The sequence below is a fragment of the Hyposmocoma kahamanoa genome, unplaced genomic scaffold (genome assembly GCF_003589595.1).
Source record: "Hyposmocoma kahamanoa isolate Upper Pololo Valley unplaced genomic scaffold, ASM358959v1 94, whole genome shotgun sequence".
Classification (NCBI taxonomy): domain Eukaryota; kingdom Metazoa; phylum Arthropoda; class Insecta; order Lepidoptera; family Cosmopterigidae; genus Hyposmocoma; species Hyposmocoma kahamanoa.
This window is the reverse complement of record NW_020654878.1, coordinates 4621872-4648488: the sequence shown is the minus strand read 5'-3', so window position 1 is coordinate 4648488 and position 26617 is coordinate 4621872. Positions and strand designations below refer to the sequence as shown.

The following is a 26617-nucleotide window of genomic DNA, read 5'->3' as shown; positions in this document are numbered from 1 at the left end:
TAATACCAGACCATTCTAAAATAATACCAGACCATTCTAAAATAATAACAGACCATTTTAAAATAATACCAGATAATACTACATAACCAGCTTTAGAAAAATTGTCGGCCATAACTGGCTAACACCGGATTAAATTAACGACAAAATGTCACATAAATATGAATGACAGAGACGACGCTCTACAAAGCCGAAATCAGTCGATCATCATTTTGTAAAGCTCGATATGACTTTACATTGTAACATATACTGTACGCATTCTGTATCGGTGACGTCAAAGACTGACAATAAGTTGACATTAATAAATTGTCATTTGTCATTCTAACAACCTTCATTATTTGTTGTATCGAAGCTTTTATAAAAATATCGAGTATTACAAGGATAATAATAGTTTTCTACATCATAGTGCATCTCACGGAGGCCTTTTGCGTAATTTTCCCTTACCCACGCGTTTTGGTAGACCAATGAATAAAGAAAACTCCCGTGGTTATTCATTTTACGAGTTTCTGAAACACTATAATGTTTTATTGTTTTCTCGATGTTTCGGAACAATTACACGCTCTATGGTCCGTGTTTAGAAAGAAAATGGACGGCTTAACTATAATTTGGTTTAGGTATCAAATTTATGTCTAGTATTACTTTTTAGATGCGTAAATATTGTGATGTACATGCATATAAAACGGTAAACGGTGTGATCGAAGGAAAGTTTTTAACACGACAGAAACATTATAAGACGGCAAATATTTTGGTAGGGGCTTATGACATTTTTTTAGCTAAAATATATCGATCTTTGTATTAATAATTATAACAAACTAGTGGAGTAATTTCACATAAAAATAATCGAATATCAATTCAATAAAAATATAAAATATAATTGTTTATTAATGTCATACAATCTCTATATTTATTAGATATGTTAGTTCAAAATGGCCGTCAATTTCAAATAAATTGTTCCCCTTTACCTATATTAATTTTAGCAAACAACAATATTACTATATTGTAATCTAAGTTAGTACCACACTATCCCTGAAGAGCTTTATTTTCCTATAACGATATGAACTTTCAGAGCTAAGTAAAGTTAGTCGAAGTTAATTATAAAATCTAAGAGAACTAACGTCATACTAGGTTTAGTTTTTATTGTAGTATTAGTTTTTGTCTCAATGGAACCTTACTTTGTGATCATGGAATATTTAAGTTACCTGGAAGTTCTATGAATTCAAAATCAAAACAACATAAAATGAACCATAATTTAAAAAATCAATAATGTAAAAGGTTGGTCGTATAACTGCGCCTTGAAGTACTCCAATAGTACTTTTCTGCTAAAATATGCACAACATCGACTTTATCAATATGTAAAATTCATAGAATGTGTATTATTATTTGAAAACCTACATTACGTTTTCGTATTGAAAAATCTGTGTGCTATATTATAGGATAAATAAACAAGGAAAGTGTAGTTAGTCAAAAGCTATCCCAAAATCTTAGAGAACAAACTTTAGATTATTATGAAACCTTCAACTCCCAAGCGAGTTAGTTTCTCTGTGGTCAATGGAAATGTCCAAGTTACTTAGTCTTTTGAGCTTTATGCAAATTGGCGGAAATGTTTCCTATATCAGGGATTTAAAATGATGAGATTTTTCTCTCAAAAACAAAAAGTATCCATAATGACTACAACTTCCAATTTGAGGGTCATTAATAATTTTTTAAATATTGTTTTTGTTATAAAAATGGAAAAAATAATCCAAGACCATGAAGGTATAAGTATTTTATACTTCGTTAAATTGTTTTTAACAATAACTTTAACTACTTTTAAAGGAAATACATTTTCTAATACAAGCGTCCTCGAATAACAATAACCTATTGCCGTAAGTAAAAGAAAAGCTATTAAAATCAGTGCAAGATAAATAATACCTTGTCCTGCCGTACGGCTATAGCTTGCAATGTATTGTTTCCACAAATGTCATTTCTGTGCCTGATGCCACAAGATATCGAATGTTGCGGGTGTATTTTTACAGTTTATTCTTGTATAAACTCTACAATACTCTGTTGATTGCAGACATATAATTGCATCCTCAATATCTCACGTCGGCAACATATACATATTCTCACTGTAATATGTTCTTAAATACGAAATTACAATTTTAAATATACATCGAATTTCAGTTGTATGTTCCATAACTATCTAACATCACTTATTTATTTATTGGTGAAATTACAGGCACACGAGACTCGTTAACTTACGTCTCAGGGTGATGGGCGCAGTGACAGTGCCCCTCAGATCTTTGCGATTTAAAGCACTGAGTGGCACTGCGTCTGTTATGGACAGGCGTGTCTTGTGTGTGTTGCTGTGACTTGTTAGTTCGGTTCGTCATTTGGTATTATACATTTTTTTTTTGTTAAGATACATTTTGGTGGTTGTTGGAAATGCATTTCTCTTATAACTTAATTCTAATTTATGGAAAGACTTTTATTAATTTTTATCTAGAGATGCGTGTTTCGAACTTAAGAATCTGGAATGATGACAGTTTTATTTATGATTGTTTATTATTAAAATTACTTTAACTACATTTTTTTTTAGTTTCCTACCAAAAATCAGTTGTTGTAGGATACGTACCAGTTCGCTTTCTTTTTCTTAAGTTTCGAATTTGACACAATTGTAGTACTTGGTTTGTTCCGTCTAACCTATATGAAAAATTTTATGCGGCATTTTTTCTCAAACCAATGTTTACAATAGCGGCGTTCGAAATCTGAAAATTGAATCCATGTTGAATGAATGCAGTAGGGTGGCGATTTATTGAACAAAATGAACGTACAGAAGATATTTCGTCTATTTCTTTTGGCTTACATGAGTTCAAGTTAGTACGTATGTCTTTATCAGTGCATTTCGTTGATATAATTTTACCGTTGTTGCTCCTTCTCGGGGAGGCCAGCAGCGATTTTTTTTTTACCTTTGACTTTGACTTTTACATCCAAAAAACAGATTTCTAGTATTTTTTATTGAAAGAGAAAATATGATAATGTTTGCGGCAATATATATGAGCAAGTTATTTTTTTTTTTAGTCTTTTTATGTTGAACGTCGAATGCTCTTTTACTGTTTTGGAGAAATCAAAAGTCATAGGTATCTCGACATGGATGCTTGCAGTGAAATATTAAAGATATATATTTTTTCAAGTTTATTATTAAAAAAAATTCAAGATCCGCAAAATGTAATATTGATTTAATGCAGGAAATGGCTCGAGAATACCTCTCAAATATACTATTCATTATTAATTGTAATGCAATTAGAATTTGGCCGTTACCTTCATAAATATCTGTTAAGAGAGAAAATGTTTTGTTAGACATTGTGAATAATACAATTGTTTTGATGTTAATTGAAATAAACATTATTTAGGGCAACGTCTAATGTATTTAAATCATATTTCAGGCAGGTGTAGTCCGTAATACGCATTGATTTATTCTGTTATATTTTATTTACATTATATTGTGTTATATCAAAGAAAACAATTAAACTAATCATAATTCTGTTAGACTGTTCGATGATTTTTGCTTTGAATTGTTTTTGGATGGTAATGGACCATGTATGCCTCTGAATCGATCCACAAATCGGATCGTATATTTTTGAATAAAATTGATCTCATAAACATCGTTTCAAAAATAATTTCGACAAAAAAATTATAATTTTGACAGCCTTGAGGCTGATACTAGCCAGTGAGAAAAGACGTTCAGATGGCACAGAAGTAGCGACAATCGTCAAATGTTCTAGATTTATTGTACTTAGACGTTGCCAAACTACTTTTCTTGCACACCAATATAAAATAAGGGTTCAGAAAGAGACAACTTTTACCGCAATGTACCGCAACTACATTTTCAGTGAGTTACGTATTTATGGTTAAAATAACATTTGCATTGAGTATACTGGCTTCATTGGTGCATAAAATGTTTATTATGTTATAACTTGGAAACTTGACACGTAAGCAAATCACAGTACGTTTCGTGATTTACATAGATGTCGCTATTGACTTATCGACTTTGATAGAAACCAATGCCAGAGTTCTGATCCAGATTCCGGTTTCAAAGTTTCTATAAAATTCTTACTTTTCTACTTCAAAATGAAAGAATCATCAATATCTAAGAACTTCCAGAGTTCTGTATTGCAACAATGTAATGCACTTAGGAAAGTTCCAGTGAGGTTGAAACTGGTTCAATAGAAGATTTTTTTATAATACGAAGTGACGGGACGAACAAGTCGTGCGCCTGACAGTAAGCGACACGATTGTCCGTGACAGTTTCAGTGCCATTTAGAGCTTTAAAACACAAAAATCTGAGGAGTACTGCCGCTTATCACTCTAAGACATAAGTTGATAAGTCTCATGTACCTGCAATTTCACCAGCACCCTTACCCTTCAAAACCGAAACGCAGTAATGCTTATATTACTGCTTGGCGGCAGAAATAGGTAAGGTGACAGGTAAGTATACCTGCACGAACTCTCACAAGAAAGTCCACAGCTACAAAAATATAGCATTCTTTAAAGTATTATGTAATAAAAATATTTTACTATAATAATCTCAGGCAAAAGATTGGGAGATAAAATCTCAAATTTGGTTAGACCATAGCACAGGTCTAGTCTAGTCGAGTATTAGTAATGCTCATATTACTGCTTGGCGGCAGAAATAGATAAGTGGCATTACTTCCCTAGATGAACTCTACTGCTACTATAATAATATATTGGAGCTCTGCAGCCTCAATAATTTGAGTGATGCAACACTTCGATCTACATATTAAACTATATTATACATTATTTATACATTTTTACAAAATCTTAAATAGACAATCTTTAATAATATTTGTATGCAATAAACAAACATATGTACGCGCGATATATTTTTATTTAGGAATAAATCTATTATTAATTGATTATAGTTAACAAATTATAATGTGAAATTGTCAAATTTATAACATAAAGCACTAGGCCTCGTCAATTTACTATTACAACATTATTTTTACAAAATTGATACACAATTATGAATAAAGGCCACAAAGAAGCATGTATCTATTATTTTTTTTGTGATATTTTGTGACGGATCGAATAGTCGTAACAGTTGCAGTACTACTTATAGCTTTGAATCGCAGAGAACTGAGGAGCACTGCTACTGCGCGTGATATAAAATCCCGGAATTATTACTTAAGTACTAAACTCTATTATATAGGGAAGTCAATTATCTAAAGAATTCAAAAGCAGAATTGTAGTAACCCAAGTTTTATTTTAATATAGGGTTAAACGAAAAATCAATGAACAGTATAACAGTAAACCTAAGCAATTAGAGCCAGAATCACTAACAAAAACATAATTTAGTTTTTATCAATTATGCCAGCATTTAACTAACAAAAAAAAATGTTACAAGAGATTTAAAAATAACAGGATAGACAAGTGAAACTGACAAGTGACACTATTTCTAAAATTCAAGGATTAGTTTTAAGCAGCACTGACATGTTTAAGGTACTAGTTAATACAAAATTTTTTTTAGCCACTTGGCTAAAAAAAAACTAATTAAAGTGGACAAGTGAAAACAATAAGTATTTATAAGGGACATTGGTCCTATTTACACAACACAATTACACAGTAGCAAAGCAGTAAAACAAGTTACAAAGTAGGTACTTAACTTTTCCTGGTTCAGGGTTCGGCATTTTTTATAATGAGCCACCCCTTACATTCCTTTTTATACCCTTCAAAACCTCCTTTGAAAATTTACTCATACACACACTATTTTGGCCAATCACAAAACAGTAGTCGTTTATATTTGTACAGTGCTGAAGATAATTAAAAGGTTTACCTAATAAGTTGTTAAAACATATTTAAAGAATTGTAACTATTATATAAGCCTCGTAAATGTTTTAATTTAGCAAATATTATCAATTTTATGTACCAAAATATCAGCCAATCACAGAACAGTATTGTTTGACTCACTTGGTTGAACATTAATTTAAAATGTTATACATTACAAAGGTGTAAAGATAATCTTCGCGAATACTATAATTAGTATAATAATTATACAAGATTCGCAGTCGTCTAGTTTAGCTAATTATCATTAATTTTAGAAACCATAACATAATAGTCCATAAAAAGTTGATCGAAAACGGAACTTTTCAAAATGCAATTGTGAAATTGTTATAGGCAAATTGTGATGTATTATTTCAAACAGTCAATTAAAATTCAAATAAGAATTATGAAACCATAAAAATGAACGGATATTATGTATTTTATAGAATTAATGTTTTACAAAATCTGTTGCAAAGCAGACTGATTTACAGAGACATCTATATTTTTTACGAGGAACCAAGTGCCACCTTATAGATAAAGAATTAATGCCAAAATAAAAATGCTATCACGCGCGTGACCCTGATACGCAAAGTTGACTAGTCCCACGTGCCCGTAAATTCACCAACACCCATACATACCCTTCAGTAATGCTCACATTACTGCTTGGCGGCAGAAATAGATACAGTGGCAGTACTTCCCTGGACGAACTCTTTCACAAGGAACTCTACTGCTATATACTGTCCTTAGTTACTTGGCAGAAACCGCTTAAAGCGAAAAGACTGCCCATTGTATCACCGCTTATTTTTAATTTAATTGTATTGTATTTGTTTCCTTTTTTGGTGTTCAATAAAGAATTTTTGTATTGTATTGTCCTTATAATAGATTTGGGCGATACACTCACTCTCGTAACAAAAAATAATGTATTTTAATTATGACGAAAAAGTCATGTAGGTACTCTATTTACATCAAACATGCCAAATGTAGGTACTATAACCATTACGGTAGACGCAGCATAACACGAAAACCCTGCACAGAATTATTTTTAGTTACATATAACTCAATGATTGTTCAGAAATAATAACAAAACAGATACAATGTACACAGGTAAAATTTATATTAAAAAATGCTGATAAGTTTTATCTTGTTGCAGCGACAACTCAAGACAATGGCACAAGACAGAAGCAGACGTCGCATTGGCCCCCCAGTGGCGTCTGTCACCAACGCCCTCGCTCTACTCTTGATTATATGCTTGGTTGAGTGTGCGTCAGGTAAGTGTATAAATGCATACAAATGTTCCAGAATAGCAATTTTTAATGTGACTCACTACTATTACAAATAGAACCTCAAATATTACCTTGAGGTACGCCATGTTAGTGTAGTCCTGAAACAACACCGTGAGGTACTCTGTTTACTTTCGATTATTGTTACCTAACCTCATCGGTTCGTGAATCAAACTCTTGTCATTGTTTACGTTAAAATGTTTTTAATATTATTTTATTTAGCAGTATATCATGACATTTTGAAACTACGCTGCCCATAGAAATTTCTAAGTACAGACTCAAAATCTTTGTAGAATCTTACCAAGCACATAACTGCCTCCATCGCGAATAGTGACAATTATTGAAAAACAGGCGGGCACAACAAGAAGGATCATTTGCTATATAAATAGTAAATCGTATTGTAAATTTAAGAAAGATTACATTGATGAGCAGTACTGTGCGTAAGCTGCGCATTCTAAATGCTTGCTAAAATAATACGATTTTTAGTTAAGTTACAGCTGGAGAAAGGCCTTGTAATAAAACTTATACGAATAGATTTCTCTTCAAACATGTGTAACGTCCCTACACCGTGTTAGAACTACGGCTAAAACGCTCTTCTTATAGGAGAGTAGTAATACCGTCACTAAACGAAAATGTTACCTTTCGGGAAAGGCCAAACTTTTTAAATTCAAAATCGCGCGATTTTCGCTTTGTGACAGTATTGATTCCGTCGTGCAGATATAGATTGAAAACGACGATGTGATGACGTAAAAACCAAATACTGACGTTGCTTTGAGAAAGCACAATTTGAAAAATAAAAATAAATACTGAATGGGTTTTATTGCAAATAAAGTGATTACTTTTAACCGACTTCAAAAAAAGAGGAGTTCTCAATTCGACTGTATTTTTTTTGTATGTATATAAAGTGCACTCTACATTCTCGTCGACACTTCCCGGTCTCGGGTCTTGCCGAGACAGGACGAGACCGAGAGTGTCTCTCGACATTCTCGCCCGCACAGTTGTCCATTCGGTAGTCATACAAGATGGACGTGTTAGATACGTCTGTTGCTGCAGCATTATGTGCTATAGCATATTACAATTTTTTGTTAATTCGAGAAAAAAAACTTATTAAGAGACGTTGGAATAGACGCAGATGGTGGATGATATCAATACACCGCAACAGAAAACTGCGGTTACTGCCGGCGGACTGCCGTGACGACAATGTGGAGGAAAGAGTCTCGCGCAAACACAAAACTACACGAGAGCCCTTTGATTCGGATCCGAAATACCGACACGAAGTGGAGACCACACGAGCATAGGCGAGACTTAACGAATATGGTCACTACACACTCGTATTTGTCTGTTCTCGTGAAGTCTTGGCAAGAATGTGGACCGGGCTTTATGCAAGTACTCCGGCATTTGTGGACCGAATTTTTTTATTGGAAAGATTATACCTCGGTATTGGTCCCATTTAAATTTGAAGATATTATTATAATATTCTATCTCTAAGGGTGGCAAACTAGCGTATAAATTCGTTTCACGCACTTCCCGGTAACCGATTTCAATGAAATTTGGCAAATAGATGTAATTCCACGCGCTTTTGAGGTCGGTTTTTTTATATAAAAAAGTTGTAATTATTATTTGTGCACAGTACTTCATTGTCCATTTATAAAAGAGAAAATATGTATTGGTTACATTCTTTTTTCAATCCTGCTTTCTCAAATCCCCAATTTTGAGTTGCGACTGTATTTGGTTACGTGTGCGATGTATTTTAATACAACTTTTTATCAATATCTGCATAAACTTCTATCTAGAAATGTACCTATCCTTTAATCTTCCATTAATCTTCGTCTTTGTCTTATTTACAAAAAAAATCTAAAACACACGAAGTCAAATGTTATAACCGTACGTTACATATAAGCTCGGGGATATTAACATCAAAAGATTAAGTTTTGAAAGAAAAGCCATAAAGCAACAAAGAACAAACAACAAACAAAGACATAATCCCCGTTACCTAGACAAAAAGCTGTATTAAATTTTATCAAAGTGAATTAGATAATATCGAACATAACATCTTAAGATTATCCCCAAATCTCTAAACCCCATTTACTTTTGACAAATAGCTTAAACCCCGCAGTTGTCTTGTAGAAATAATGTGCGGTATTGTATTAGTCATGTTTACCACGCATTTATTATACAAACTACGTCTATGGGCGCCTTTCAAATTAGACGCTTACATAAGCGGCAGCAGCCGCGTCGCTACTAATTTTCATACAATATTACGGACGTCGCGACTCGCGCGCGCCTCTTTTGCAGTCACAACAATTGTGAAGTAAAACTTACGCGTAGCGCTTGTATTTAATATAATTTGAAGGAGCCCTACAAGTGTGTAGAAGTCAAGATTTTTTTTTTATTGCAAATGAGAATTCAATGACATTATTTGTTTAAAAAAATATACGAGTACTTTTTCACTTCATAAAATTGATTAATTTATTTTCAATTATAGCGCGTGAATGGGGTAGGTACAGGTACTTATTCAAGCCGAGAATACGAAATAATTGCTTGAATTGAACACATTGATTTTCTCTAAGAAAACTAGGATGTAACAAGTTTCTATACATAATTAATACAGCCAAAGGAATTGCAGTGGTTACTTATAGCTGAAACGCCCTAGGTAATAAACCATTAACAGTTTCGTCAGCCCTGCTAAGGCTCCGCGATAGTTTTTACCTAAGTGAAACAAACATACGGCAATGATAGCTGACTACGGTATATCATTGCAAATATTACATTTAAAACTAATAGTAATAATAATCAATGAATCAAAATGAATGAAAGAAAGCATCGTTTCAACGATGCTTTCTTTTAATTGTCATGCTGTCAAAAATAGTAACACACACACACACTCAACATAATAGAAGCCATAGGAGCGATGCCACATGCGTTGCGTCGGCCTAGTGAGCCGCAAATTCGGAACGGTGTGGTGATGCGTTCAAGGTTTGCGCGTACGTACATCGCGCGCAAACTTGTCTTGTGTTGTACACAACCAACACAAGACACACTGTACGTTCAAACCTTGAACGCCCTGTTGAACGCACCACCGTTGCAAATTTGTAGCCTGAGCAGTGACGTTGCCTCGTACTAAATACAAATTAGAACTACATACCACATGGTGCGTTATCAGATAAGGGACCTGGAGACAAAGCGGGAGGGGTGTTGCGGTGCGTATGTAAGCGGCGTTACGTTGCGGCAATGCAATGCTCGTGTGGCATTCGGTGCGTTGAAATCATAGCGTTGCGACAACGGATCGCAACGGCGACGCCCGTCTGGCAACGTTATTACAGCTTTTATTTTTGAAGACATGATAATTATGACAAACTTAGCATAATGTGTTTTTCTTCTACTTTGACAAAACCTTTTTTAGTTATGTGTTACAAGGGTTAATTAATAAACTCTACGAGGTATTGTTTGTTATTATTAATAAGTAAACTTCACTGTATAATGAAATAGGTGCCTTTAAAACTTATTATTTTAATGGAACTGCTAGTTTTGTCATAAAACAACTAATTTTTTCATTAATAATTCATTACATTAATATTAAGTTAATGAAATAAAGAGTAAATAAATTAACGAAGAATGAGCATTAGCACCTTAATCCAGGTACGCATTACGGGCGGCGTGTATGAAATTGTTTTAACACGGGCGGAACATTGTAATGATGATGTAGGTTGTTCTAAATAGAAAATATATTGTTATATTAAAAGAATATATTTTCTAATAAATTAGTTATGCTATATGAGTACCTGACTGGTGATGTCAAGCATGGTAAAGACATTTAAGGTGGACATTTCCTCTATTTTGTTTCATAACACATTAAGACGGTGTTATTGTTATCAACGAAGTGAAAAATCGAAAACAATGCTTTTTTGGCTTCTCTGAGCTTTTTTCCTGCCATCGGTTCGGGTTTAAGTTCCTAACTAAACTAACCCTAAATTTATAAAAACGACTATCTAGAATCACTTTTTAAGACTTTAATTTGACTGGTCTGTCAATTGCTTAAAAATTACCCATAATACTACAGTGAAATTATCTGAAGACGAAAAAGAAATTATTTTTCTAAAAACTGTACTCATGGACATGGGCTTTATTTACAGCAGTTTCATTATGTATAAACTTACTGTTACCTCTTAAAGTGGGTCAACTAAAGTTTCTTTTCGAATGTCATATTAAATATATGGGAGCGTTTAACGTTAAAATTTTGGATATTTCTAGTTTTATTTAAAAAAGAATATTGATGTTGTTTTACTCATCAGTAATGTACTTTCGATGTGCGGACAACGGCACATCAGACTGCACATTTTTGTTCGAAAATCGCCTCCAGTGCAACGGAACAAGATACGTCAATGTGTAGCTTGATGTGCTGGCGTGTGTACTAATATAATAATAATTTAAAAGCTTTTGATATCTCTTATATTTACTGAACAATCACCGGGGTTCACTTAACGATTACACCCTGTATAATTAAAACCTTCCTTGGTTCAATGATTCACAAGCGGATTTTTTTTAATTGATATCGATATATGATAAGTAAAAAATAGAGAAACTAGTTTCATTTCACAGTGGAAATTGTCATAATTGTTTTATTACCATTGAATTTGTATTGAATTGATATTCAATTATTTTTGTGAAATTACTCCACTAGTTTGTCAAACACTTAGAAAAAATCCTTCGATCGGGCCGGATTCGAACCGACGTTTTCTAGCAAACCATGCCAGACGCCATGCCAACTAAGCCATGGAATGAAACCAGCGGACCTCACGAATTTTTCTAAGTGTTTTGTATTTGGTTTTTTAACAACTTTTTTGGCCGTAGCGCCATCTGTGCGAAATTTATGAAAGTATTTCGTCACCCCGTTACGTAACTCTACAGCTACCAGCCCTGGCTTGAAGAACTAATGTATTATCGCCATAATATATATCTTTGCTAAGGAAAAGTGACCGTGACAATTCTTTTTTTTTTTTAGAAACTCACTCTCAAAGTTTCTTCGGTTCGTATCCGTGTAGTACGATAGAGTTCTTTAAACCGAGCTTTATATAGAAAGTATCTGATTTGAAATCATCCCATCAAATCATTGAACCCACATATACGCTGACCCTACGGAGATGGTTCCAAAAACGTATTGGTCGCCATAACCGGAAAAATTACTCCTTTGATTTCCTGTTACATTTAATAAAACACTCAGGTCTTTGTTAACGTTGTTGTACTTGTATTGCAAAAAAAACCACACCGAAAGAAACTTCCAAAAGTTAATTTGAAAACGTCAACAACTTAACTATTATTATTAAATCAATAAGTTAACTCCTGTGTGTAAACGCAGTGTCAATAAAACTGTCAGTCAAACTTTTTGTACAGTTTGAACGTTGCGGGAACGAAAAGTCATAACTTTTTCTTAAAACGACTTGTGACAAAATTATAGACGTGACCTGAGTGTAATTTTATCAAATCTTTTACTTACAAACATTTACTTAACTCTTTTTTCTGTAGGCAATTTTCGGACGTTGTGTGCAAAAATATTATATGTTTCTATAGTTATTAACACAAAGATCGAACACTTAGAGAAAATTCCTTCAATCCGGCCGGTATTCGTTACGGCAAATAAATCGTTAAAATCAAAAATGAAGGTCCGACAACAACCACTCAGAAAAATTCATGAGGTCCGCTGGGTCGTTGCATGGCTTAGTTGGCATAACGTCTGGCACAGTTTGCTAGGAGTCATCGGTTCGAATCCGGTCGGATCGAAGCAATTTTTTCTAAGTGTTCAGTCTTTGTATTAATAATTATAACAAATTAGTGGAATAATTTGACAAAAAATAATTGAATATCATGGTAATTCATACATTCTGACATTCAACAAAAACTTAATAATATTTTTCATTTGATTAAATCAATTAATATATTAATAAAACAAACTGAAAAAAATCAAGCAACTTCAGAAACTACAAACAGTCACTGTACTAAAAGGCAAAAAATAACAAAATAGAGATTTAATTCAAACGACAATAATGCACGTAATTATTTTAATTTATTTTTGTTTTATTTCGTTTTGTACACGGTATTGTAATAATTTATTAACCATTCTATCTACTTTATTTAACTCTTCTTTGTGTAGCCAATTTTGTGACGTTATATATAAATATAATATTTTTCATTGATTAATTCTAGTAATATTATTTAAAAAAATTAAAAATAAGAAAATAATTCATAAAATACACACGTTCAGCATGAGGATTTTTAACATAGCCAATATCCAATGCCTTTGCCGGTCTCTCGGCTAGTGTCCTCAGTATGCTAAAGGGACTCCCAGCATTCTGCGTCTTACTAACACAATTTGTTTTACGCATTAGAGCGTAAAAGCAGTCAATGTGTGCATTCAAACATAAATCCAAAGGACTGCAGCACCTGGGCAATCCCAAGAGCAACCTGAACATGTCTTTATATAGGACTCGTAACTCGTTGAATGTTTTTGGGTATACCTAGCCTACACGTATATACTTACTTGGTGATACAAAAATCACATCACTTTCTAAGGCGCCGCGCAAACGTGTGTCTTGTGTTGGATACAAGTAATTGCCAACTAGTAGCGAATATTGATTGTAATGACTACTATGATATTTTGCTACTATGGTATATAATATAGTTATTAGAGTGGTTGCCCTAAGAGACACCCACAATAGCGTCTTTCGAGAGTCAGTGGTTTGCGAACGCACGCATAGTGTCGATACGGGCGACGTCCGCGTGACCAGCTCGACCGCAACGTAACGCCATGTGCCAGGGTGGCGTATACCCGGCGTTTGGCACTTTTCATCACTGCTCAGTGCTGACGTTGCGTCCTCAAATTACTTAGGCATATTCCGTTGCGACGCCGCAGCGCGGTCCTATCAGATCGAACGGTTTTTCTTTCTGTTCAATCTTTATAGTAATATGTAAGATATCGAGTTCTAAGGTTTTCGCGATTGTTGCACGTAGGAAATGAAACTATTTTTTTGGATCCAAAATGCGTGTACTTGTTTTTTCAAACAAACCAACGTATCGAGCCCTTTATAGGTCCCATGGCCCAGTGGCCAGTAACTGAGATGGTAAAGTCATCAACCAGTTATGGTAACCCTATTTTTTACTATTCGTATAAAAGTTATTAATTAAATACCTTATTTTTACATTTTTATTTATAGTTTTAAATAGTTAATTTTGACTCATCATAGTTTTATATACTTCTTGTCTTGGCATGTTATCATTGTTTCACTCTTTTATTTTAATTTCTAATAATTCATTTGACGGTGTATTTTAATTAATTTGTATGATTCTAAATTTTACATCAATGACATTTAAACATAATTGTGTATTTAGTAAACGAATAAATGATTGATGGATGTCAATAACTGTATATGTACCTACGCATTATATATAAATAAATAAACAAGTCTAGTCGCTTCTAAGTCGCTTTACGCGCAAGTTATTCTGTTGTACTACCGCTGCTGAAAGCTCCCTAGCGAGGACTTTGCCGGAAACGACACTTCCATCACAAAAGTCACGATGCTGTAAAACATATTTATATCACAGAACGTATATTAACAGATTTTCATGATTTCTCTCTAGCGTACTCGTATACTTACGTCAAAATGTAATTGAAAAGACAAACGTTAATTTAAATACGTATTTGAAGAACAGATTTGCGGTTATGGTATACTGGGCATGAGCGTTAAAGTACATAGAGACTGATATATAATATATATAGTACATTGAAAACAGTACTTTATAAAATAGGAGATATGAATTCGTATTGCATTATCATCGTGTACAGTTTGTACCGTAAGTCTTATACCTACTGAAATAGATGAATAATGTAAAGAATGGGCAGGTGTATGTATATAGCTGGAACAACGGAATAGATGACCTATTAGACCGAAAGGTTCACGGAGAAATTGCTGCGTGGGTTGTTCACCTACAACTTGGCGAAGCGTTGGTGAAGATTATGGCAATCCGTTCAATGCGAACAACGTAAGATCGCCATATTTGAGGGAGGCTACACATAGGACTACGAACTTCGGCCTGTGAACGTCTTTGGTTAAGGGATAAACCACACTTTTCGACGCGGAAGAGCATTAAGCCGGTTAGAAAAATCTTTATGTCCACGCAATAAGAGCGAAAAAGACGTCATGCGTTTAATATAAATAGATCGGCAACCAATCTGCTTACTGCGAACTTCCGATCGCGCTCGTACGTCTGCGTCGGCGGCGAATAGTGTAGTTAAAACATGATCGCCACAAGCCGATTCCGCGTCGATAAGTGTGGTTTAGAGTGGTTACGCAAACGCGCGTTCGTGAAACGCGCGATTGCATTGATGCTATCGCCTATAAATCCCAAGTGCAGTGATGCAATCGTGCGTTTGTGTCGATGCAGTCGCGCGCTTTCATCGCTGTTTAAAATCGCGCGTAAGTGTAAAGGTAGACGAGTAGGTACTGCATCGCGTTTGCATCGCTGCTGAAAGTCGCCGTGTGTAACCGCTCTTATACCTAAAATGATGATGATGTTGAACCTAAAGAGTTTAATAGAAGAGAAACGCCTATCCAGTGTAATATCACAACTCTGCGTTGATTTTTTATTTACGGGCTCCGTAGTCAAGTGGCTTGTACACCGGTTTTCATGTTATCGCCATCTCTGTGGTCCCGGGTTCGATCGCTGGCCGCGACAATGAAGAAAACTGAGTTTTGTCTGTTGTCTCGGGTCTGGGTGTTTGTGGTACTATCGGTGTTTCCGATATCCATGACACAAGTGCTTTAGTTACTTACTTTGGGATCAGAGCAACGTGTGTGGTGTTGTCTAATATTTATTTAGCATTGTACCCGTGCTTGATATAATAAAACCATATGTGATCATAAAGTCAAAAGTATTTTTGCTTATTGAGGGTTATTTTTACCTATGGAGTAATTTCATTGTAAACGTTAGAACCACTCAAATGGAATATTATCATATTTATCCAAGTACACCAAAAATTTCATTAGTGCTTTTTAAGTGCAGGATTTGCGGTGTATTACTGCATTTTATTTGAGATGTTTTTGTTAGTAGTACGAAGGGTATTTATTTAGCAATGCAGACTAATAATTTTTATTTATAAAAACTTGTATTTAAACTGAATGCTTTTCTAATTTGCGAAACCAAATAGCCGCCATTTTGCGGTAGGAGGAGCGCATCGCGTGAGCGGATAACAATATGATCACCTTGTACCATAGATATAAACTATAACCTGACGAAATGAAAGCCAAAAGATGGCGCTATCAAGGTAAGTGTGCTAGCGAAACTACAACCACATGGGAATTCTTAACTTTACGTCTCAAGGTAACGGGTGCAGTGGCAGTGGCCCTCAGGCGTGTAACCATCAAGCCCACGATTTGTTCAACCAGTCATTTGGTATCGTAAAAAAATAATTTGTAATTTTGCAGATATGGTTTTATTACAACAAGGGTACAAAATCGCAATTATTATTCTAACATTAATATTCTATGTCAATAAAAATATATAACGAGATAACAGATTATGTAAAAAATATAGAAAAAGGTGTAATTATTTCATAAAAAGTTAAAAATATCCTTTACAAAAATGTTACCTACGGCTACGACGTTAAAGAATTTTTAAAAAATAAGTAGAACGTAAGAAGATATTTTGTTTTTAATTCAAATTGAATTTATTTTTTCATTTATTATTGAAAAAGGCAGTGGTACAGGTTGTATACAATTCTTTTTAGAAACTTCTTTTATGTATGTAGATACAGTGTCTCGAAAACAAACCATTGTAAGCTGCTCGACTGGCCGAGTCACCTTGAAATAAAAATATAAGATTCTTTTTTCTCCACTAGATGTCGTTGTCTATAAACATCTTTCCTGAAATGTTGTCATTTCGCAGATGGCCTGTTTACTCCAAAGATACAGTATATTTATATAGTACTGTGGATCCTATCCAATTATTATCCTGTTAAAAGAATAGATTCCTACATAGCATATTTTGCGGTAAAAAGTTTCACAAAAATTAAGATGAAAATTTACCAAACTCCATCTTGGCTATAAGCTTGCCCATGAAGTAATGTTTGTACAACTTATTAATACCCCGTTTAATGGTCTATATAACGTGCGATCTCTTCATTGTAAATATTTACTTTCACTACATAGATACATGAGGGTACTGGATTATATACGAAAGATATATCTAAAAGAGTCAAAAGTCATTTCATCATCATCATTTCAGCCAAAAGACGTCCACTATTAGTCACAGGTCTCCTGCAAAAAATGCCACAAAGACCTATCCCATGCCGCTTGCATCCAGCGGATTATCCTCTCCGCGGTCGCCACTCGAGTAAATCACTCACCATCGTTTCGCCGATGATATGGTAATGGCTGAGACAATGGAGGACCTCAGTACAATGCTCGATGACCTCTGTAGAGCCTCCGAAAGAGTCGATCTTAAAATGAACATGGACAAGACGAAGATATGTCGAATAACCATTTACAGCCATCTCCCATGAAGATCGGAAACTCTACACTCGCAGTTGCTGCCAGTGTCGCTCGCTATGGGCCTCATAAGAAGGCTCGAGGTCACTTAAAGGGTAATTGAAAGGACTATGCTCGGAGTTTCGTTGCGAGATCGAATTAGTAATGAGGATATCCACAAGGGAACTAGAGCAACCGACATAGCCCAAAGAATTGCAAAACTTAACTGGCAATGGGCAGCGCACATTGCTAGCAGAACAGATGGCCGATGGGGCCGAAGAGTTCTTAAGAAAAGTATTTTAGCTGTCGATAAAACAGTTTTAAAAAAGAAACGGCATATTAAATAGGTTTGCTTTACGAAAATTTTAACGATTTAATATTGTCTTATTTGGGATAACACCAGCCCTAATATAATTTTAACCGTAACATACGTTTAGCACTTTTTTAATAGGCCAATTACAGTTATCCACTAAAATAATTACTGACAATGGACGTAAAATATTAAGAATAAAACAAAATTAAAAATAAACAAAGTTAACTAAAATAATGTAATCCTGCCTCTGTTAAACGAAAAACAATACGAGGAAGAAAGTGAGAGAAAAAAAGAACATTGACATTAATAGTTCATGAATATCAATATATAACTAATACGCACGTAGATATTAATAATAAAATAACGCATGTATGTACGTGAAAAATACATACACAACTCCATTATGTAATAAATATAGAAGTATCTACATAACGTTGTAAGCCCTACATACTACCATTTGGTGAAACTAAGTATTTTATACCAAATTTCCCTGTGAGTGTACACTGAGGAAGAATTTAATGAATGTACAGTCGATGTTCTAAGATACCTGCTCAGCTAGAAGTGACTTTTTGTTTCTGAGACCCTTCTTACGCATTCAACAGAAAAGTGTCAAGGAATTCCAGCTTTCGATTGCAATTTATATTTATGTCATTAAAGATCAAATTCTTCAAAGATTTCTTGAAACGTTATTAACTAATGATGCAAATTAGGGGTTAGTTTGTTTAACACCTTTCTTCACACTGATGTACTCAAAATCAATAAGACGGTTAGCGCGTTTGCTAACTACATCCGATTCGTATTAATTCCGCTTGTATACCTAGAGATAAAGTGATCCCTGTGACGTTTCGGACGGTCATTTCTCGGATTCGGAACAGGGGGTCTACTCTCGATATCCGTCCGACATCCGTCTGAAACAATTACTGTCAAATAAGTAATGTTCGACAAAATTAAAAGACTAGTATCAAGTATGAAGCTTCATTCGCATCACGCGTCTTTTCATTTGGTCAAGTATTGCTTATTTGGCAGTAATTGTTTCGGACGGAGATAGAGAGTAGACCCCTGATACGAGTCGGACACGTAGTGCACAAACGCTCTTAGGAGGTCAAATATCTTTTGTGTTGGGGTATCAACTGTAATACGTGTAATTCATTTAAGTATGCTTTAAAAAAAAACATTGTTTTTAATATTATAACTTTAATTATCTAGTTAGAGTTTTATTGAGTTTCTTGTATTATTAATAAAGGTTATAATTAAACTTCACGAACACCGCGAGTAGGTTAAGCTCGCTTAATGAACAAAGCTGGGACTAATTGACATGAATTATACCGGCAATTTTTATAATAATTTAATTTAATTAACTTCCAACGCATGCAATGGGGAGTCTTGAGTTTAAAGACTTTGTATGGGTCTGTCTGTATGTTTTTTGTGGCATCGTAGCTCCCAAACGAATGGACTGACCTGAGAAAGCGTTTTATTATTTTTGTTTATATGTTTATTCGGGACTGTTCTCAGCTAATAATTTACAAACAGGTTAATAGATGTTTGATCTGTTTGTAAATTATTATCTTTTTATTTACTTTTTTTTTATAATATCAAGTGACGGGACGAAAAAGTCGTTTGCTAGCATGATAAGATAGGAATTACAATAAGATAAGATAAATTTATTTTAGTATAACTTAATCTAATACAATATAAGTAAAACAAATGTAAATAAAGCTATCATAGAATTCAAATAAACATTAACAAGAGAATCTAAATTATACATTCTTCATAGTAAAACTATACATTTTAATGTTAGCATCTAATGTATAATTGCGATGCCTAAACTAAATAAATGTATACCTGTATTTTAGGCATCTTTCTTTTAGTTATAAATTAATGGTTACCTATATAAAACAACAAATTTTAATTATGAAACAACTTCCAGCAAGTCCTCTGTTTCATTGTAAGACTTACTCTTAAGACACAATTTGACGGTCCTTTTATATTCTTTTTTATTCATGGCGAAATAATGCAAATTAGAATTTAATTTAAAGTATAGGAATGTACCAAGAAAGTAAAAGAATCTATGCGAGTGCTGTGCGGAGTTGCGCACGAGATGAAAAGGTATCGAATCGTCTTTGGTTAGTTAAAGTAACGGAATCAAATGGAGTAATTTAGTGCTTTTTCAAAATTATTTGTTGGATACACAGTTGCCGAACCGAGAGGACATCGCACTCGTTTAGGAGTTTGCGGGTTGGATAATCGAAAGGACGGAAGTTGATGACTCTAAGAACAGCTCTCTGCGCTCCTTCCAGTGTGGCCTGTGTGGAATGTGCACCGCCCCAGGATGTAACGCAGTAAAGTAGCAATGATTGACAGAAGGCTAAATACACTGATTTGAGAAATTTTTAAAAACATATATCAATTTTCGAACTCTAGAAGAACGCTACAATATGGTGTTTGAAATTAAGATGTTTGTCAATTATGACACCTAAATATTTAATGTCGTTTGTGCTGTCCAGTTTTGGATAAGCACAGAGGTTTAGATGAGTTCGAGGGCTTGTACAATGGTGAGAAAAGCATTCTCAGGAGGTTATGAGGAGATATTGTATGAGAAAGTCATATATTTAGTTTTGCTAGTATTCAGTGTAAGGGCATTCGCTCTGAGCCACTCGGTTACTGAGTTAAAATTGAGCTTGTGAGAATGTTTCTGAATAATAAGACTGTATCATCGGCGTAAGATATGATCTTGCCACCAGAGAAGGAAGAGCGCATAGTTGGTTAATATAGACAAGGTATAGGATTGATCCTAATATGCTTCCTTGAGGAACGCCATATTCAATCGGTAATTCGTCACTCGTTATTTTGTTAACCGTCACGCGTTGTTTTCTGTCAGAAAGATAGTCCTGTAAAAATTTGAGCTGCATTCCTGTAATTCCAAGTACTTCTAACTTGTTTCAAAGTATTGGTATGTTCACAGTGTTAAAGGCTTTTGCGAGGTCAAGGAAGATAGCTAAACATTTATTCTTCGAGTCCAAATTTCTTACAATGTAATCAGTCAGTTCATCAACTGCGTCGTTCATCGATAGCCCTGTTCTGAACCCAAATTGAGACGTCGATAGAAATTTCTTAGTTTCTAAATAATTAACAAGCGTCATCCAAGGAGCGTCATCGTACTTCTGAAGATCGGGCTATATTCATTCTTTGTACTTTGAAAGAAGCACAAGGTCGCACGTAACATCACAAAACACAAAGTCCGAAAAGAGCTAAGACAGCGTTGGCACAGCAACAATTATTGTTATTTTAAATATCAAACATAAAATACTGGCAGATACGTCCGTCTCTGCTCAAAAAATGTGTATAGCATATACTATTATACTTTTTGGGCCGGTCACACACAGTCGGAATTCCGTTTCGGAACATCGATTCGAGATTCCGTATGTATATCACACATATACGTTTATTTTCGTTCGGAATAACAAGACTCAGAGCTGAGAGACCATTGAGTCCAATTTTTCTCGCAGCGAAAATACGTATGGAATTTACGACTGTCTGTTGCGACCCCACAAAATTATGGAAGACTTGAGTTTGGAACGGTTATTTTCCATGCGGAATTCCAAATGCACAACCCACCATACGGAATTGCGAATCAGAATTTCGAAATGGGATTCCGACTGTATGTGTCCGAGTGTAACGTTCACTGTTTTGTGTTGGTGGTTGTTTACATTTTTAGTTTAATTTATTGAATCAGATATACATGCCGTTACACGACAGTGGGACATGCAGGGAAAGTACTTTAAATATTGTAGATAGTGTATTTTGCTTTATGCAGATATTATTTTGTTATTAAAAATAAGTAAACAACAAGTTTTAAAACTTGCTTGCCTTATCTGGCAATGTAATGTGAAAAAAATACATTTTTATACACAAATACATATTTTTTGGGATGCCGATAAAAAGGGTTAATTGTAAAGATTAATTCCTTTCAAGTAACAAATTATTCTTTTAATTTGAACTATGAATAATAGTGGCTTACTTATAACAAGAACCTTACCTAGTTAAATTTGGTTCAAATGAAAACCATGGTAGATATTTCGTAGTGGTGTAGCTCATTTGGTAGTGGAGTTAGCCCCGGTCTGGCAAACAGGTGCCGGGGGCATATCCAGTCGAATCGAAGAATTTTTCTTTGCTTTTGTTCGATCTTTGTATCAATAATAACACCAAACTGTCTCTACTCAAATTTGATGTACAATGTTTAATAATGAAACGTTGCTCGGCAGCCATGTACATTTTTTTAATGCTCATTATTTCGACTAGATCTGCCCACGCCCTGCTCGCGTAATTAGAATTTAAATATGTACATAATAACTGGCGCTATAATGCTCACGCTCAACATAGCCCCGTACTAGGGAAACTCTGTATCGTGGGTGCCATGGACACACATAGAGAACTGCAAATTACACCCAAACTCACGAAAGAAATAAATGTAGGTCATGCAAATATTTCCTTCGGCCCGGGAATCGAACCTGGGACCTCTGCGTGGCAGTCCGGCATGGTAACCGTTCGGCCACGGAGGCAGTTATTTCTACTCTTTAATAATACTGTATTATTGAGTTGTTTTGTAAAATAACTCCATTAGTTCTAAAATAACTCCAATAACTCCATCACAAAGAAATAAATGATTTGATTTGATTTGATTTGATTAGTTATGATTATTAATACAAAGATCAAACACAGAAAAATTTCTTCAACCCGATGGGACTTGAACCCATGACCACGCTGCACCGTAGCGCTGCTCTAACCAACTGAGCTACAGGGCAAGTTATCGAGTTGTCAAAATTTTCCTATGTGTTTTTGTTAAAGATATTTGTACTGGATTCTATGGATATCTAGTGAGAGTTTTTAGAACCTTCTTCCCCGCAGCCTTAATACTTCCTGATAAATAGTAAGTAGTGGTACATGAAAACAAACAAAATTGTAAGATTTTATTCTATATTAATTTGTTATATATCTCATCCATCATCTATTTCCGATTCAGAAATTGAAGTACTATTCGAACAAGTAATGTTTGCAATCTCTCATTTCAATCAAAAAATCAATAGGGATGACAGTCTTATAAATAATTAATTGCTGATAATTTTTATGTTAGTTTCAAATCACTTTGACATCTATTTCACAATTATATGAAACTCTATTGAACAAAATTCATCACAGGCATGACTTTAAGATTAGTATTATCAATAGCTTAATCGAATTTCGGGGGAAAATATAGAAATTGTGTAAAACACGTTGAGTTGAAAACCCTAAAATCCATTTATGTTTTTGTTTGTTGACCTTTATTCTACATCGAATTGGGCTAAAGTACATTTTTTTTAAATATATAATAGACACACGCTTGGCCACAATCTCACCTGATGTTACGCTACGATGTGACGCGTTTGCCTAAAAAATGCCTATTCACTCTAGCGTTGAATAGCCCCAAATTGTACTTTTCCGGAAATACGCATCAGAAAGAAGGAAGCAAAACGTTCGTTAATGCGAATAGGTGGAATATCAACGACATAAAAATGTAGTGCTCCGGACCTTCTAGTCGACCGAAGGAGGAACACACAATAATACAACAATAACAATACAGTGGGGTATTTTAACAAAAAAATATGAACATCATGGTAATAAAAACCTGATATTCAATAAAATAAATATATAAATCATTCTAGTTAATATAAATAATATTTACGGTATCGCTTGTGACCGTTGGCTTTATTAATTAAACGAGTTTTAAGTACACAGTTCGTGGAGTTGAAATTGTTTAGCCCCTAGTGACGTGTAATTATAATGACGTGTTTGTTGAGGTAGGTTCGAGCACGATATTCGTACAGAGTAATTTGGGTCATGAGAATTACATTTGAAAATAGTTCAAATTTCATAAACTTGTGACGATGCTACCTCTTTCATTGTCTGTTTATAAATCTTTTATCTGGTTCTGGCCACTTACTTTTAAAATTTTGAATCGTTCTTTAATTATTTTTCTTTGTCATTCTTACTTGCTTCGTTCCAACGTTACTCCTTACAAAATTCACGAAGAGAAAAGACGTGTCCTTCATTTTCAATCATGTAAACGTTACTGCTTATCCGCTCACGCGATGCGCTCCTCCTACCGCAAAATGGCGGCTATTTGGTTTCGCAAATTAGAAAAGTATTCAGTTTAAATACAAGTTTTTATAAATAAAAATTATTATTCTGCATTGCTAAATAAATACCCTTCGTACTACCAACAAAAACATCTGAAATAAAATGCAGTAATACACCGCAAATCCTGCACTTAAGAAGCACTAATGAATTTTTTGGTGTACTTGGATAAATATGATAATATTCCTTTTGAGTGGTTCTACCATGAAATTACTCCTTAAAGTATAGTTTATAAACATTTATATTCAGGGTAAACTTAAAAAACGCTACTTACGGTATGTTTTCAATAAATAAACACCGCAATCACCAGCCCAAACAATAACACACACGATTGTTGTGACGTATTTTTGAAGTTGTTTATTCTTTTTAAATGACAGACCTAGGCATTAAAGACTTTATAGTTTGCTAGAGTAGTTACTGAAATAGCAATTAATATTAGTTCTTTTACCTGTTATAACTCGATATCCGATAAATCGGTATAAAATCATCACCGGCACCTCTGGGTGTGGTATGCGTCTACGGCTGCAGGTATCGCGTGAAAAAGCAGCAATATTATATACGAATACAGACCCTTTTGTGCTTTTCTTTTCTCCTCTCTTTTTCTCCTTTTCCTGCACCTTTTCGCTACTTTATTATTCATACCTTCTACAATAAAATTCATGTGGACGGAACGTTTCTATCATTATTAGGCAAGACCCCGCGTGACAAACTATGTAATCTAGCCATATTCAAAGAGTCACAGACAGTCATGATCTGGGTACCAATTAATCAACCAATTATTCAATTAATTAAGCTTTATAAGAAAAGTTAAGAAAGAGCTCCTTGTGAAAGAGTTCGTCCAGGAAACTACTGCTATCTTACCTATTTCTGCCGCCAAGCAGCAATGTGAACATTACTGCGTTCCTGTTTTGAAGGGTAAAGGGTACTGGTGAAATTACAGGCACACGGTACTTCTCAACTTATGTCTCAGGGTGATAGGTGCAGCGGCAGCGTCCTTCAGATCTTTGTAATTTCAAGCTCTGAGTGACATTGCAATTGCTATTTTAAAAAAAGCAGCAGCAACGCTATGGCCAAGAGTAGCACAAGACAGAGTCTGTTGGCAGAACTTGGAGGCTTTCACCGCTAAAGGTAGCGGTTACATATAACACTATTAACTGTAAATAAGACGATATACTAACCGTGATAACAAACACAATAAGCAAATAATAAACTATACGTATTCTATTTATTATTGTGTGGGATAAATAAGGCTATAAAAAAATGACAATTTCATGTGATTATCGTTAGCTTTTATTATGATACTTCTTCTTCTTTATTAATTAGTGGCTTGTTTTGTGTCTTTCACAATTACGCCAATGTCACGTCGTAGGTAGCCTCTACACGGGAGGAGTTGATTTGTTTTCAAATATAATTTTGACCCTTACTGCTGTCTTTGAGACTCGAAGCGGGTTTATCTAAAACAAAGCACACAGTTGCAACATCACAGGACAACACAAAAAGCATAGCCTATTTTATTATGATATATACTACCACTGTGCGCCCGTCACCCTTTTTTTTTTTTTTTTTTTGACGGTGGGGAAATCTTTATAGGTTTATTAAGGCCCGTCACCCTGACACATTCAGTCCCAGCTCCATGTAATTTTACTAGTACTTTTTTAAACCTGGCCCTGTACTCTCGTTCTCCATTTAACATCCGTCCGAAACAATTAAGTGATACTCGACCAAATTATTGTTATTTAATTATTTATTTATGTTCAGGTTACAAAAGACCCATATAGATACCTTATAGACTAATATACATAGTAATGTAATAAAACACTAACACTATTCGTTTATTTACACGTAAGGACCGCGATGTGTGACGCAATGTGGGTGTCCGGTAACCGTCCACGGAAACGGCGGAACATGACACCGTTCGGCCAAAGGTCCCCCTTCATGAAGGCTGACAAATGTTGAGTTGGTACTCTCACGACTGCACAACACAACATTGCTCTCACAAAATTGTGCCGGGAGTCCAACTGCTCGACCCTCAGTGCAGCATAGGCGTTCTCCCGTTTGTATTCCACGATATCCGCAGACTTTGTGGAGTAATGAAATCGTAACACGTATAGCAACGTCGTCGGTACCGCTGGACGCAATAAATAGTTGGGGCCAGTCGAGACGGTGGCACTACGGTTACGGCTAGTGTACTTCTTTTTCTTTTCCACCTTTTTTGAAGCCGTCCTCGTCGCACTGGTCTACTCCTCTCGGTAATATTGATAACACAGCTCCAGAGATGAGTTGCCGTTTTTTCTTCTTCCCCTTCGTTAAAAGACGCATGATCCTAATGAAGCTTCATACTTGACATTGTCTTGTAATTAATTTTGTTCGAGTATTACTTATTTCACAGTAATTATTTCGGTTGGATGTCGGGCAGAGAACGCAAGTAGACCTCCTGAACGCAGTACTGCTCACATTACTGCTTCTTATTACAATAGGATTTATTAAAGCTGTCAACTCCTACTGATCACTCTACCTTG

The 26617-nt window shown here is 34.7% G+C and overlaps 1 protein-coding gene across 2 annotated transcripts in view; it reads left to right on the top strand.

Annotated features, from left to right (window-relative positions):
- LOC113237904 overlaps positions 1-26617 on the top strand; it is a 100297-nt gene that overhangs the window by 24715 nt on the left and 48965 nt on the right. For both annotated transcript variants that reach the window (XM_026474619.1, XM_026474618.1), the window contains exon 2: positions 6968-7085. In XM_026474619.1, the coding sequence (XP_026330404.1) occupies positions 6983-7085 (103 nt within the window). In that variant the 5' untranslated portion in view covers positions 6968-6982. The remainder of the gene's footprint in view (positions 1-6967; positions 7086-26617) is intronic.